This window comes from Lagenorhynchus albirostris, chromosome 5 (assembly GCF_949774975.1).
Source record: "Lagenorhynchus albirostris chromosome 5, mLagAlb1.1, whole genome shotgun sequence".
In the NCBI taxonomy this organism is placed as follows: domain Eukaryota; kingdom Metazoa; phylum Chordata; class Mammalia; order Artiodactyla; family Delphinidae; genus Lagenorhynchus; species Lagenorhynchus albirostris.
This window is the reverse complement of record NC_083099.1, coordinates 90,720,203-90,736,867: the sequence shown is the minus strand read 5'-3', so window position 1 is coordinate 90,736,867 and position 16,665 is coordinate 90,720,203. Positions and strand designations below refer to the sequence as shown.

General features: G+C 37.2%; 1 protein-coding gene across 3 annotated transcripts in view; it reads right to left on the bottom strand.

Annotated features, from left to right (window-relative positions):
• Window positions 1-5,791: 5,791 nt before the first annotated feature.
• IFT57 (intraflagellar transport 57) overlaps window positions 5,792-16,665 on the bottom strand; it is a 59,990-nt gene continuing 49,116 nt past the window's right edge. For 2 of the 3 annotated variants that reach the window (XM_060150638.1, XM_060150640.1), the window contains 5 exons: window positions 11,647-11,718; window positions 10,727-10,858; window positions 9,178-9,240; window positions 7,291-7,357; window positions 5,792-5,988 (listed from right to left, as the gene is read on the bottom strand). In XM_060150638.1, coding sequence (XP_060006621.1) covers window positions 5,810-5,988; window positions 7,291-7,357; window positions 9,178-9,240; window positions 10,727-10,858; window positions 11,647-11,718 — 513 coding nt within the window. In that variant the 3' untranslated portion in view covers window positions 5,792-5,809. The remainder of the gene's footprint in view (window positions 5,989-7,290; window positions 7,358-9,177; window positions 9,241-10,726; window positions 10,859-11,646; window positions 11,719-16,665) is intronic. The other variant, XM_060150639.1, reaches the window with a different exon arrangement.

Below are 16,665 nucleotides of genomic sequence, written 5' to 3'. Positions count from 1 at the left end.
TTTCTAGAGTGGTAGCTCCTTAAAGTAGTTCTTCCATTAGCTGCATCAAAGTCACACAAGGGGGGCTTCCCTGGTGGCGCAGTGGTTGAGAGTCCGCCTGCCAATGCAGGGGACGCGGGTTCGTGCCCCGGTCCGGGAAGATCCCACATGCCGCGGAGCGGCTGGGCCCGTGAGCCATGGCCGCTGAGCCTGCGCGTCTGGAGCCTGTGCTCCACAACAGGAGAGGCCACAGCGGTGAGAGGCCCGCGTACCGCAAAAAAACAACAAAAAAAGTCACGTGAGGAGCTTTTTAAAATTTCTGACCACCTAAGGTCCCACCAGAGACCTGTGAAGTAAGAACTGAGGGAGAAGAGGGCTGAAAAATTGGGTATTTTTCTAGAAGTTGCCTGTTTGATTTTGATTCCCAATTAGAGTTAGGAACTTCAGCCGTTTCTAGCCTAGAGACTGCTGTGTAAGGTAAGAAAGCAGTAATTAGTTGTTAACTACTGACCCATACAGTAGGGGCTATGTACAAAGACTTTATCCAATAGCTTCTCAAGTAGGGGATGAGAAGAAACAGGTGGGCTCTAGGGTACTGTCTGAGGGTCAACTGGAAAATGTCCTTGTAGTGCTTAGCAATGCAAGGACAAAGTATGGAGGGGACCAAGGTGGGCCTAAAATAAAGCACTGATGGTAAGTCAGCAAATCACAGGTTTGAACTTTGCATGTCTGTATCAACAGCCCCAATTATGGAAATCCAATGCTTGAGACCTGCTATTTAGAACATATTAAGATGAGCATGGTTCTTGCCCTTCTCTTCCCTGTATTTTTAAAAAGACTTGTCAAACAACAGCAACAACAACTAGCGAACCCCAAATTGTTTTTACCCTTTGAAATGCCATTACACCTCTTCAAATATAAAGTTTTAGGAATTACGACCTGGCTGTTGGGCACACTCAGTTTTAAAAAGGTAATGCTTTGACAATGGTTGCTATTTGACCGCAAAGTAGAGGGGTCCTTTCTAACTACTATAATTGCATTGTTATAATGAAGACTAAAGAAAACACAAAAAGCCTTTTGGGCTGGCAGAGAAGAGTTTTAAGAAGAAAAGCACTTGGCCATTTAATCCCATGTTCTCTACAAAGTTTCCCAAATCCTCAGTCTACTGACATTCAGAGAGCATCCATCCCATGCTTGTTAACCATCCACGCAGCAGAGTTTTGAATCAGAATTACATGTTTTCTCATATTCCTACACAGGTCCACCAGTTCTAATAAAAGGTTGGAAAATAATCTAAGATTTGTATACTGATTTTCACATACCCATTTAATTAAATCTGCATTCTTAAAGCATGTTCTGAGTGAAAAGTGTCTGTGATTACATATTTGCAAAGAGAAGGAATTACATTTGTTGCTTGCAGATTCACAATGTAGATGAGAAGTCCTGAAGAAAATGAAACTTGTCTCAAATTTACTGGTTACAGAGACTTTTGCTTTTGTTTAAACTCATGGGAAATGCTGACCTAGATAAATTAAGAGGGCAGTAGAGAAAAACTTCCTTAGAGGTGTCAAAAAATTGTTCCTACTTGGTCAATGAGTAAATGATTATATAAGCTTAAGACATGTTCACCAGGCCATATAATTTTATTGGAGAGGTTATATGATTTACACAGTTGATTGTCTATTTGATTCAGAGGGGGACTAAATTCTGTATAAAGCATATCATTTCCAAGAAACATCATTTTTTTTAACCTTTGTATTTTGTAATAATTTCAGATTTATAGAAAAGTTGTAAAAAATGTACAATGGATTTCTATATATTCTTCTCTCAAATTCCCCAAAATGTTAACGGTTCACATTTTAAAAATCATTCTCCCTTTCTCTCTGTATGTGTGTGAATATACAAACACACACATATGTATATGTACATTTTTTTCCCTGAACCATTTGAGAGCAAGTTGCTGACATGATGCTCCTTTACCTCCAAAAACTTGTGTGTATTGCTAAAAACAAGGATATCCCTTTATATAACCACAGTACAAATATCAAAAAATTAACATTGATTTAATACTATTATCCAGTCTACAGACCTTATTTAAATTTTACCTGTCTCAATAATGTCCTTTTCTGGGACTTTCCTGGTGGTGCAGTGGTTAAGAATCCGCTTGCCAATTCAGGGGACACATGTTTGAGCCCGGGTCCGGGAAGATTCCCACATGCCGTGGAGCAACTAAGCCTGTGTGCCACAACTACTGAGCCTGCGCTCTGGAGCCCGTGAGCCACAACTACTGAAGCCCGTGCGCCTAGAGCCCGTGCTCCGCAACAAGAGAAGCCACCACAATGAGTAGCCCGCCCACTGCGATGAGAAGCCTGCGCACTGCCACGAAGAGTAGCCTCTGCTCGCCGCAACTAGAGAAAGACTGTGCGTAGTAACAAAGACCCAATGCAGCCAAAAAAAAAAAAAGTCCTTTTCTAACAAACAAAGTTTTGTTTTGTTTTTTCCTGGCCCAGGATCCAGTCTGGAATCACTTGTTGCATTTAATTATGTCTCTTTCACCTCCTTTAATTTAGAGCAGTTCCTCAGTCTTTGAGCTCATGACGCTATCATTTTTGAAGAACACAGGCCATTTTGAACAGTGTCCCTCCATTGGATTGTCTAATGTTTCCTCATGACTAGATTCAAGTCATACATTTTCAAGAATGTGTGCTCTTTACAGGAGAGACACATGATGGCTATTTGTTCCACTACTAGTAAGGTTAACTTTTGATCACTTAAAGTGATATCTGCCAGGTTTCTCTACCATAAAGTTACAATTTTTCTTTTCACGTAATATCTTATAGGCTTCGAGATTATGTAAATATTCAGTTTTTCATTAAACTTTCACCTACGAGTTTTAGCATCTGTCACCCTAAATAAAGAGGTAAATTGAGGCAAGCTCAAATTACCAGAAATATTGGTGCCATTTTTCCATTTGCTCATTTCATTCTCTGTGTCCCATTTTGGTAATTATTGCAATATTTCACTTTATTATTAATTATTATTATATTATTATATGATTGGTGATCTTTGTTGCTACTACTATGACTATGACTCACTAAACCTCACATGATGGTTAGCATTTTTTAACAATATTTTGTAATTAAAATATGTACATTGTTTTTTAAAGACAATGTTATTGCACAGTTAATAGACTACAGTATATTGTAAACATAACTTTTACATGCATGGGAAACTGAAAAATTCATGTTACTTACTTAATTGTGATATTCACTTTATTGTGGTAGCCTGGAATTGAACCTGCAGTGTCTCTGAGATATTCCTGCATGGTAGTTGCCAGATGGTGATTTCTAAACGCAGTATTCCTTTTACTTTAACTGTCATTCTATTGTAAGGAAGACCCTTCTCTTCTGCTGTTGATTCATTTATCTCTATCTGTATGGACTTGTGGTTTCTTGTTTCATTCTGTGGGTTATAATTTATTACTATAATTATTTGTTTTGACACTCAATTATCTCAGATTGGCTGGTGGGATACCCCTCAATCTGTGTCCTTTAGTCATATCCCCATCATTCTCTGAGCACGTCCTTACTATCTGGCAGAGCAAGGTATTCCAGGCTTATCTTGTGCTTTCCCTGCCCCAGCCCAGGAATCAGTTGTTTTTCTAAGAAGTCTGGGTGTGTTTGTTGGGTTTTTTTCTTTAAGTAGAAAATTTAGAAACCAGGATGTGTTAGGTATTCTCATTGTTATTGGGCTGTCACTGCTTCTAGACCCTCTTAGAGGACAGAACTAGTAAATACATGTATATGTGTATATGCATATCTGTATCTATAAATATTTATATTTTCTATTCATCTATATGTATGAAAAACCTATGAGTTCATACTGATGCTGCCAATTCCAGTCCTGGACCCATCATTTATAATTACTGTCTTGAAACTGTGTCAAATCTCATAGACTTGAAGACATCAAATTCACCTGCTGTAGAATAGCAGCTACAAGATATTCTGGAACTGCATAATTCCAGTCATCTACCCATTCACTTACTAAGTCACACCCTATGTGCTAGGACTTGGCTAGGAATATGGAAATGAAAAAGACTTTCTCCTTGTCCTCAAGCAGCTCAATCTACTAGAGACAGCTGAGGAAAAAATAATTACAATATAGTACAATAAGTTCTGTATTAGAGTTATTCACAGTGCTCTATGGAAACAGAGAGGAGGGCCCCCCAACCCAACCCGAGTAAACTGGGTTATTTCAAAGGAAGTAAAAATAGGTTGCTTACAGTAGTTATTGGAAGAGTTCTTAGATTACTGAATTTGCATGAAACGAAGAGTGCACTTTGCTTCCAAGCAAAAGTACATTTTGTGGAGAGCTCTGATTTATCTAGAAGGGTTCTCTGCATCGATTGAATTCATCACAAAACTACTCAGCCCTGACAATACCTATGCAAATAAGTTCCAGGGGAATCACTGTTAGTTTGTGGGTCCAAAGGTTAGGTTTCACACTTTCTATTCTGCCCCTTCCTCTGACCATACAGGAAGGGAAAAATTTTGGACTTTTTCAAACTGCCTGTTATCCCAAATTAAATAAACTGACTTTGCCATTGTATCGATTGCCACCCTCTTGTGTAATAGTTTACACACACTGATTTTCTTTTATCTAAACTCAGTCTTGAACTAGAGAGAGTATGAAGGAAAGAAAAAGATTTGTGTGTGTGAGGGTATATATCTAGAAAGTAATGGCTAAAAAAAGAAATTGGGGTGGGGATAAAATATTAAGATAAAAATGAGAAAGGGATTTTATTATTTTTGTTGTATATATATGTATTCTTATCAAAATTTATCACTAGGTAAATTTACTTTCCCCCTTCTTTTCAAAAGATAAATGTGGACTATCTTGTGGTTTGAGTGCATCTCACCAGTTTCCTCCAGTTCCAAGTTGGTCACTCTAATATTGCTTATTTCACCAATTTAGAAATCCCAGACTAGAAAGTTGCTCAGTAATACGTGTAAGTAAAGATCACCAGCATCAGGAGGTTGATCTTGACATGACTTGCTGTCTCTCCTTCTGCTACAACATGATTCCTTAGTATAGCTGATACCATAGAAAAAAGTAGAACTGAGAAATGTATATACATTTTCATCACTATAGGAGCAAAGCCAAACATGACGGAAATGTTTATTTTTTATTAGGTGGCCTTAGATCATAGAAGATATAAAATCAGTTTAGTCATGAAATGCTCGTGATAAATAATAAACTTCAAATGTTAATAAAGATACTGAAGATTTTTCTGATGCCTTCTTTTTAAAAAATGTAATTTTAGGTAACCATAAAGCTGAGGCAAGGGTAGTTTGGGTTCTTGGAAAGAATCCCCAGCCATCACTGGCTGCCTCTGGGTGCAGAAGTACTTGTGTGTGGATCCAGTGGAAGGGGCCAGGCTTATGTCAAAGGTCCATGTGCTGATAGCAGCGGCAGCACCTGCAGAAAGCACGGGTCCTACACATTTTGCATCATGTACCTCTTCCTCAAGTGCACGGAACCATAAGGACAGTGAGCCACCAGGTGGGGGCTTTAACACATGTAATGATTAGTGAAAGCTTCTTTGAAAGTGAGAATTTTTCATTACTTTATTAAATATTATATTCAATTCAAAGGCTTTGACCATCCATAATCATCATTGTATGTATACACACATACAATATGTGTGTATATATGTAAAAAATACCCGTTCAACATGCTTTTAAAGGAATAACTGTGTTTTGAAGTCTATGCAACATGAAATATGATTTGATATAAAAAAACTAATCAGAAGCCTGAAAAACGATATGTTTTAATAAGAGCCTATTGCAGATTCTGGAATGATTGTGGCATGCATGTCCCTGGTCATGTTGGACTTCTCCTTCAGTTTTGACTGGAGTAATGTGTGTTCCACAACACCGATTCTAATGTCCATCTGAATAGTTTCTTGCTTCAGCTTCGTTAAGCTCTGTTTAATCTTCACCAAAGGAGCTGCAGAATGAAAATAACATGGAATAAAAATGTTCATTTGGAGTATCAGTGTATTACAGAATGGTATGACATTTTCCTCACTTTGTCTTAAGCCAGAAGTGGGGTTAAAAACACAGCCAACAATTTACTGACATTCACACAGTTTTGCTGTGGCATTTTAAACACCTGAGATTTCTAGGCGGGGAAATGATGCAGCATTTGAGGTACTGAGGCTGAACTTCCTTTCTTTTCTAGAGGAAGAGTTGCTAAAGGTGTGTTTAAGAATGTCTTCTATATATATATATATATATATATATATATATATATATATATATATATACACACACACACTTTTTTTTTTTTTTTTTTTTGCGGTACGCGGGCCTCTCACTGTTATGGCCTCTCCCGTTACGGAGCAACAGGCTCCGGACGCACAGGCTCAGCGTCCATGGCTCACGGGCCTAGCCGCTCTGTGGCATGAGGGATCTTCCCGGACCGGGGCACGAACCCATATCCCCTGCATCGGCAGGCGGACTCTCAACCACTGCGCTACCAGGGAAGCCCAAGAACGTCTTCAATATTTTTTAAGGGGCTAGTATATTTATCTAAAGGAAAAGGGGATACAATGGAAGAAAAAGAGAAGGAAGAACTACCTTTAAGACATAGCTAATGGCTCATTCAAACATTCTACAAACCCCCTATACATCACCTTCTGAAAGATCACTCAGTATATTCTGTTAGAACTCTAGAAAATCTTTCTAGAGCAACGAAGGGCCTTAGGCAATCACCACTGGGCCATGTCAAAGTAACTAGCTCACAACAGAGGATGATTACTGCAGGATTATTAATTCTTCTCTATTTGACCCTTGCCCAGTCTTTGACCTTTCCCCAGGGAAGAGGGGAAAAAAAGGTCATCACATCACCACCTTTGCGCTGTTTGGGCGTACACTTAGTGCTTTTTTTGTACATAAAATGGAATAATGAAGCTCATTTGATGAAAACAGAACAAAATATTATTTTTTTAAACTGGCATAACAAAGTGCATATTTAACTATCTCCTACTCTATTTCTGAATTAATACAGTTTGAATTTTTTTAAAAATCCTAAATGGTAGTAAAAAAAATTATGACTCTTCTCAGTTCATTGATAAGGAAAACAGTATACTGATTATCAGACCTCATTTTTGCACCATGTACCTCCCCTTCAAACAAATTCATTTTAAAAAGCAGCCTTCCTATTTATTAATACCTCTTTAAAAAATAGATTTCTTAAAGATATATTCTTCTTTTGCTCATTTTCTTCTTAAAATGAGTGTGTACTTACCACCATCAGTCATACTGCTGCCTTTTTCTTCCATTTCTTGTTTTACCTTTTCTAGCTCTTCTGTAACCTTTCATTGAAAACAAAAGTTTTCATGAGCACTGTATTTTAATAAACTTTCAAAATTTTTGTATGATGTATTAAAAAATTAATTCAGATATAATACATACATAAAGGGATACAAAGATATTAGCAGTATTCTGGACATAATTTGAATAATAAAGTATGCAGACATGAAAAGCTTTTTATCTTCTGAGAGTGCTCCTATTGTTAAACTTCACCAAATTATTCTTTTATTGACTGTCTCAGGTTGTAACATGATAGAATAAAAACGATCAAGTTGTTTTTTTAGGCATCAAGCACTCAAGCTTTGCAGTTATCTCATAGCATCTACCATGCCAGTCTCTAATGATCAGTTATTAACTAAAACAGCACAAACAGCACAAACAGAAATTTAAAAGATTTTAAATTTCTAGACGTTTACTACGTATCTTTAATATTACAGTTTTATAAGAGAATATGCCACCTTTTCCTCTACAGGACACTAAAAATAACGTTTATACCATATGGGTATATATAAAAATATTCTAACTGCTTTACTTTATCTAATCCATGAACTCCAAGAGGCACACTGGGCTGTTATATTGGCTCTAATCTGTACTCTATATCATACTCAAAATTATACTCCTATAGCCTCTATAAATTCCAAACTAGCATAAATGTAGGTAGAAAATATCTTTTAAAAATTGAAAAATTTTGATATGATCTAGAATGAAACCATAATCGTAACTTAGTAGGCTTTATTTTTATCATGCTGGTGAGTAAAAACTTCCTTGGGAATAAAGTGCTCATCCAAGTAAAAGCAAATTAACTTCTTTCAGGCACCTGAAATGTTACAACTGGGGATAACTACATACTCCAAAAGAACTAAATGGTTCCCTGGACTCCCTTCAAGTGTTAATTTACCTAACATAAGTGAGCACTTTACTTCTGTATAATGTTTTATCTGCCTAGAAGCACCACGGGGTTAGAGTCTAAATATTTCTAAAGTTATATTTTTAGTATTTTAAAATAACTATTTACTCTTCAAATAATCTCCATAAAAGAAGCTTAATTCTATTATACAGAAAAGTTTGTGACAATTATACTTGATTGTATCCAAAGATAATCTTGGACTTTAGTCCCATATTGGCTACTGACCTTGTTGTAAGGTTTTTTTTCCTCTCAGCTCTTCAGTGAAAAATGGGAGTATATATTATTAATATACATATATAAATATACATGGGTAAGATCTAATATATAATATATATGTATTACTAATATAATTCATGTAGTATGTTATATGTTAGGTCTTACATCTCCTGCAAGATGATGAAAATAAATACACTATATGTAAATATTCCATAAGTTTTTAGAAGGGAAAGAGTTACAAGCCATTCCCAATTTGTGGACAGAGAAATACGCAGGATCACACACAAGTTACTAACAACAAGCACTAAAAACAAATCTTATATCTTAAAGACTAACATTAAAATTTATTATAAGACATTTAAGTCAATGCCTTACCTACTCTTCTATATATTAATTACAATTATGTTTTAAAAAAGATTAAGGAAGATTATAAATGTGCTAATATTATGAGCATGTGTTATGTTACATTTAGTAAAACAACTTCAGGCATTTTTGTGGAAACAAGTAGTATATAAATAGGTAATTGATTCACTGATAAGACAATTTAGGGATTTTCTCCTGAAGGAAAGGATTTAAGAGCCACAGGAGGCAATTACTAGAGGAAACAACCCACGGCAGTAGCAGATTAAACCATTCATGGCTCTGAACCATGGTACCCCGCTGACAGGTGAGAATCTGGCAGGAGCACACAGTATGTACCTCAGACAGGAGTCTGGTCCTTTCAGTTACTCCACCGTTTCCCTGCTGGTAACGCTCCCTTGCCTGAGGGAGAAAACATTTTGTTTAATGGCAAGTTCAAAACAGAAGCCCATGACTTAAATATGACCTCGTTGTGTTTGTAATTTTTGCATATCATTTTATGACAACGCCCCTCCTTGTTTGTGAATACTATTGTGAAAAGTGACATTTTAACGGTAGCTATTTTATGTCCCTCATAGGCACCATGTATTTAACAAGAGCACTATACAACGATGAACTACCTTAACCTTCATATAATAATTGTGTAACTCACAGGGGCATGGTTCACAATAAAAACTGTCCTCAGCCACTCCTAAACAGTTTAGACAACGGCTCTTGGTCGATCTAATCTGCGTGCTATGCAGAGAAAACATGTTCTAAAAAATAAATCATAATACAGCATCAGAGTCAGTAAGTAATAAGGATTAACAAACAGTATGACAATATGGAATATGTCCTTGGGAACGAACTTAATCAATTATTTAATATCAATGTTTGAGAGATACAGGGTGGCTTTAATCAGAGACTTTTTATAGCATTTTAGAAGTAAAAACATTTGCAAATAGACGTGTATATGTGTGAATAACTAATTAAACAAATAATAAAACAGTGAAGGTTACTTTCTGCTTGGTCTTTGAGAACTTCTGAAAGTATGGAAGTATCTCAAGTTTATTTCCATTTCTTTCTCCTTCTAACCTTGTCTGCTGAAAGAAAAAAATATGCCTTAACTGACATTCGCAGTTGTTGAGGAAGACATTAGTAGTCTTCCTCAACATCAGGGAAGAGGGGGCATAAATCCCAAAGGAAAGCCTTTAGATCCCTACTGTTGGAACAAAGCACTGCTGCTTTCAAAGGCTGAAGGTTTTATTTTATTTTGGTAGAATTTCTAAAACTTTGAAAAGATTAAAAAATTTGCTCATTTAATTAAACTGCTTGCCTTCGAACGTGTCTTGCTTTCATATTGCTTATTATGTGGTTGTAAGCCACAATGGCAAGGATGTCTTTTCTCCCTGACACATGTAAATGCATACTATTCCACTTCCTCCTACTCAGACAGTAAATTAACAGCAGACTTAGAAACAAAACCAGGTGTCCTGACACTCTGTTCCTGTTCTAAGCCATGTTTCTCAGCAATATGACTTCTTTTACTTAAATCAAATGAAGAAATACATTTAAAGACTTCTAGGAGATAATTTCTATCACATGTAAAATGGAGATGACAAGTTGTATTTGCTTCCTAAAGTGGGCAGAGAATCAATGTGCTGCTGTTTGTGAAAAGTATTTCATGATTCTCAAATGAAAGGTCCTGTGTCGGGACTTCCCTGGAGGTCCAGTGATTAAGATTCTGCCTTCCAGTGCAGGAGGCGTGGGTTCAATCCCTGGTCGGGGAAATCAGATCCCACATGCAGTGGGGTGAGGCTAAAAACTTAAAAAAAAAAAAAGTGCTGTGTCAAGTTTAGGGATTAGGGTCATTAATTGGAATGAACCCTGGATATCATTCCTCAGTTACCTCACTCAGCTGGGCTTGAGCTGCACGATATTCCTGAACCAAGTGCTCAAGCTGATTGTTGATGTACTTTTCTCGGCTGCCAATCTTCTCCAGAGTCCTGCTAATTTCACTATGAAGTTTGTCCAAAAGTCCCTAGAAATTTTAGTAGACAGAGAATTCACAAATATATTCTTCAAAAGTAGTTTTAAATGGGTTAAATCTCCCTCAATTCATCTCACAAATTCTCAACCACCAATGAAAAAGTAGTTTGAAATTTTCAGCAACAAAAAAGTCTGTAATGAAAATTATTTTAGTCACACTTTGCAGAATGTTAAAATAAAAAAGCACCTGGTAGTGTTAGTCAATTTATTTGTCCTTACGCAAATCTAAAATATATGTGAGTGGAATGTGCTTTATATAAAGTCCACAATCAAAGTAGGTAAGGGAATAACACAATTTTCTTATAGCACAATTCAAAGATGACTGGAATATTCCAGTTGGAAGTAGATCATTAAACTTATAGCTCTAGGCTGGGACCCATAACTTCTTACTCCAGCTTTGCTTCTTTGTGGTATTCTCCAAAAGTCCCTATTTCTGGCAGGGCAGCAAGCCTGGGAAGCTGTAGGTTCTAGGCGTTGCTGGGCTGATGCTGTTATCCCCTGAGATTCAGTGGGGAAAGAATGATGAAATGATTCTAATGTGCCTACCTATATATCTAGAGTATGTAATAATATACTAGGTATATATCATATTGCTTTTATACAGTTACCTTTCTTTAGTTGGTTTAAGTGTTAGGGCTGTTGAAACATAATATGGTACATTCAATCAGGAAACTCCTCAAGGGCAAGGATTGGGTCTTTTTTCCTTTCATGTTCTCTCTTAATAGGTATTACACAGATGAGTAAATGTACTCATGTACTCATCTGAAGTAATTCACATACCTTGGTCTCCTTTAGAGCAGATTCAATTCCACTTTTGTGCTGGTGCATTTGGTCAACATGGATTCTCCAATCCTATAGGCATAAGAGCATACAGGAACAAGTAAAACATACTACATTTCCACTACTTTTTTGAAGTTGTATCCTTTATTTTAATTACTTTGGTTGCTGCCCTATTTCAGGTAGGAGAGTCCTATATATAGCTTGCAATCAGATTGTAAAGAAATGTGTGTAGAGCACTTTACGATAAAAGGTTCTAAATAAATCTAAATTATTTTATGTATTCACTGAGTGATGTCTCACAATTTGAATGTAAATTATCCCTGCACTGCTGGTGGTTAATAGTTATGACTACCCATCAAAATGAAAAAAATTCTAATTGCTAGAAAAAAATACCTGTTTAAACAGTAACAATTATGTTTGCCAGAAGCAACTCTGGAATCAAGTAACATATATCAAATATTAGCTTGTCCCTTGAAATTAAAGTGGGACGCTTCTTTGGACTTTGGAATCTCTTTCTTAAGAAAGGAAGTCTGTAATGATAGTTAGAGTTCATATATTTCAGATGTATTGTACTACTGCTAGACCGATCTGAATTTGTGTGCATATATATAATTTTTTTTTTTTTTTTTGCTGTACGCGGGCCTCTCACTGTTGTGGCCTCTCCCGTTGCGGAGCACAGGCTCCGGACGCGCAGGCTCAGTGGCCATGGCTCACGGGCCCAGCCGCTCCGCAGCATGTGGGATCTTCCCTGACCAGGGCACAAACCCGTGTCCCCTGCAACGGCAGGCGGACTCTCAACCACTGCGCCACCAGGGAAGCCCTGTGTGCATATTTGAACTCTCTAATCTAACATTTTAATTTCCTACAAAAGATCCTCAAAATGTTTTGGTTTACATTACTAAAGGTAACAATTTTAAGACTTGAGAAATACTCATCAGAAGAGAAAATATATTAAGGTGAGTTGGAGTAAGTGATGGAGCCAGGATATCCCTCAATCACACACATCTGCTTGCATGCCCTGACGCTCCACTTTGCTGTCTACACTATTTAGTGAAGGAAAAACAATTTTGTGAATAATCCCATTCTACTGACTTCTTAACTTTGCAACGTGGGCCAGTGACCATAGGGTAAAAAAATCCTTGGGTACTTCACACATACCAATTATACAATTACATTACAGCTGCAAAGAACCTCAAAAAATATCTAGCCTGACCTTCATCATTGCAGAGATAGGCAAACAGAGGCCCAGTGACAGAAAGGGGCACACCCAAGGCCACAGAGGTGGTGGTACACCTGGATCAGAAGCCAAATGCACTAATTCCCATGCAGTACCTTTTGGCAGTTCAGAGTTAATAAAAGGAGGAATTGGCTGCGTGACATCAGTGAAAGAGCTAGAGCAGAGAACAAACAGCACTTTCCTTTGTCCTTAAGCATTTTTCTGTCTCATGAGCGGAAAGTATCTCAGAATACAGAGCGTGGAAAGGACCTTGAAGGTCACCTACTCATCCGTCTAACAGTCATCTAGAGCAATGCCTTCATTTTGCAGTTGAGGGGACTGTTCACCACCTGTGACTACGGCTAGACAGATGCGGCCAGGAAACAGGCCCCTCCAGCTCAGCCAGTGAACACTGGAACAGGAAGGAGAAGCAACTGGCTGGCCTCCTGCAACGAGACCTAATATGGTTAAGCTTCAAAATGGAAACCTGCTTAAGCCCAAGCAAGCATCTTTATGAAAGATAATAAACCTAACAAGTATCATTATGTTAATCTTTTAAAGAAGTACTCATCCTGCCTGATTCCAAAAAGAATTTTAGAAGCTTAATAAACACCAAACTCAAGTATTCCTATCGGTCTCTGTCTCTGTCAATCGATATATATGTATATGTGTGTATATATACATATATAAATGTATAAACATACACACATATATATATATCTATACATATAGTTTTAAAATTTATTGTAATTGATGTGTTTAAAATAGTTTGTGTTCTGCTTTTTCTATGCAGCATTATTTTCTATCCAGCAAATGTAAAAAATGTATTTTTTTCATGTTTTGATATTCAAAGTACTTTGAGAGAAGAAAACATGCCTGACTCATCTAAGAAGTATAACTATGATAATTTACGTTGATGGTAAGCTCCACGGAGGAGCTGGCATTTCAGTGGCACCTTGAAGCATGAGTAGCATTTCAACACACTGGAAAGGAGGGGGAGAGTAAGGGTATTTTAGGCTGAGGGAGTAACAAGAACAAAGAAAAACAGGAAAGTATATAGGGAACAGGCAGCCTAGGCTGGCTAGAATATAACACAAAAAGTTCTTGGGGTGGGGTGTGGAAGGTGAATCACAAGGAAACAAAGCTGGAGAGGTAGGTTGAATTAGATCAAGGGCTTTAATTAAGGAGTGTGGATTTTATCCTGTAGATAATGGAGAGCTATCAACGACTTTTGGTTTCAGTTTTAAAGACAAGTCTGTGTTTTGGGAAAGTACAGAGTGAAGGACTGATTAGAAAGGCAAGAGACTGAAGACAGATAGCAGACCAGTTAGGAGGTTGTGTCACGGTCCACATGACAGATTAGCAGGGGTTAATTAGAGCAGCGCTTGTAAGAATGGAAGGGAAAGGATGGATTCGAGGGACATTGCAGACACAGACTAGCAGCACTTGATTATTGACTAAGGGGAAGTGAGGGGTGGCTGAAGTGGAGGTGGGCCAGTAGAGAGAAGATGTTTGTAAGGTTTCTAGTCTGAGGAACTGAGAGGATAGTAATATCACAGTGTGACAAGAACAGAGTAGATTTCAGGGAGTTTGAATTATTAAGGAATTTGGTTTTGCACTTTTTAATTTGATAAGCCACTGGAACACTTTGTATTCTTATTGCCTTTCAAAGTGGAAAGCTAGTAATGATTTATAATTATCCATCAGGCAAATCTGAATGTTTGTTTCATTAAAATCTTCTAAGTGGACACACTTCCTGATGTACAGCTATTTTTATATAAGCTTTAAAAGTGTTCTTACCCTTTAACCCAGCAATTTCACCTCTAGAAATTATTTCCAAGGAAATAATTGGGGATACATACAAAGATCAATGTACAAGTTCTGTGTAAAACAGCAGAAGACTCTCTATCTAACAGTAGAGGACAATTTCAACTAATTTTGTAATGTTCATTTCATCCCTAAAAATAATGGGGTATGATACCGTTTTTATAAAGCTCAAAGTAAAACTCAAGGATACACACTATTTGGAGATACACACATATGTGAAAACACGCACACACACACACACACAAACACGAAGAAGAAGAGGCAGCAGCAGCTAATGACAGTACACAAACCAGGGGACAGTTGTTACCTAAAGGTGGGAAGGGGCAGCCGCAGAGCAGCACATAGGTAACTTCCAGGATGTTGTAATGGTCTAGTTCTCAAGTTGGGTAGTGGTTTCATAAGTGATCGCTTTATTCCTGGATTTTATAATTCTATATGATTGCATATTAAATACATTAGTATTGTATATTGAAATGTTAAATTCATGTTCCCCAAAATATTTCATAGTCAGAAAAAATGCATGTTAACAACATACAGTAATGTGGAAAAACACTGCCAAAGAGTATATTCATTAGCTGTCCAATTTAGTAAAAATTAATATTTGTGTACATCTGTATGTGTGTATTAACACAGGGATTTGAATACTGGTGTTTTTAATTTCTTCCTCATCCTAACAACATTTTCCAAATTTCCTATAAGAGAATTTTGTCACTTTTAATCATCCGGGGAAAAAATGTCAAAAACTTTCTGGGTGCCCAAGATGTTTCCTAAAGGGGTTTAATATAGTTATAACAGAGAACATAAATGACTGTACTTGTAACAGTTTAAAGACATGAATACACAGCTTTTAAAAAACTGCAACTGAGATGGTTAAAAACTTTACAAACGTTTGTGGTAAGAATGGAGAATATAGGTTTTAATGATATGTAAGGATTTGATCCTCCAAATAAGTAACAGTAAAAGGAACTGTTAATAATAACTATTCTTAAATAAGAGAGAATCCATTGGGTTACAATGCACTTTTAAACATCTTTCCTTACTTGAGACTCACAAAGGTTTGGAGCACTAAGTACATATTCTCATCCCTTCCTTTTCACCACTATCCTTCCCTGTAAGAGGGTTATGTGACTTGCTCGCTGGTTGTGGGAGGACTGCACTTCACTGCTCCAGTGATGCCGGCCTTGGCCATGTGCTTCTCTTCGGCCAGTAGAATGATGATGGACATGGCCTATGCCAGGACTGTGCAGAAGCTGTAAGAGGCATCCGCCAGCTCTCTTGCCCTTTCTTTCAGCCATGATAATAGGCATGCCCCACAGAGGGGTTTATCCTTTAGGTCTGAGAATATGAAACATGGAACATAGCTGGAATAGAGCCACAGCTGTGCCACGCTTTGGCAGATGTGTATCTTGAGTGAGAATAAATGTATGCTATTCTTATTGTAAACCACTGTGATTTGGGGGTGGTTTGTTATACCAAAAAACTGACTATATATACATAATTTAGAGGGACAAAAAAGAATCAGATAGGTTAAATGACCTTTCCAAAGTTTTATGTCTGGAAAGCGGAAAGCACTCCATACCAGTGCTTTTTCCACATATTATATGCTGCTTTTCTTTATGATAAAATGAACTACCAAAGAGTATCTAAGGTAAACCAAGAATTCTTTTTGTTATATATCAAGTGAGACCACATGGGCCACTGGAGGTTACTAGTCACCTATCCCAAAGTGCTCTACGTGTGTGTCTAGTAAGCATCATTTCTGATCTCTGTTGAAGTTGAGTTTTTCACCTAATCTAGCACGTTTCCTCTCTATGGAAATGAGAAGACTAATAACGATATAGAATATCATTTCTTTAGACTTTCTATTTTTAAAAATCCTTTCATACAAACTCTCATGTGTAATTCTCTCTGTCACCTGTGAGGTAGATGGCAAAGGTATTGTTGAACTATAACTCCCCTCCTGGCTCCAAATTCTT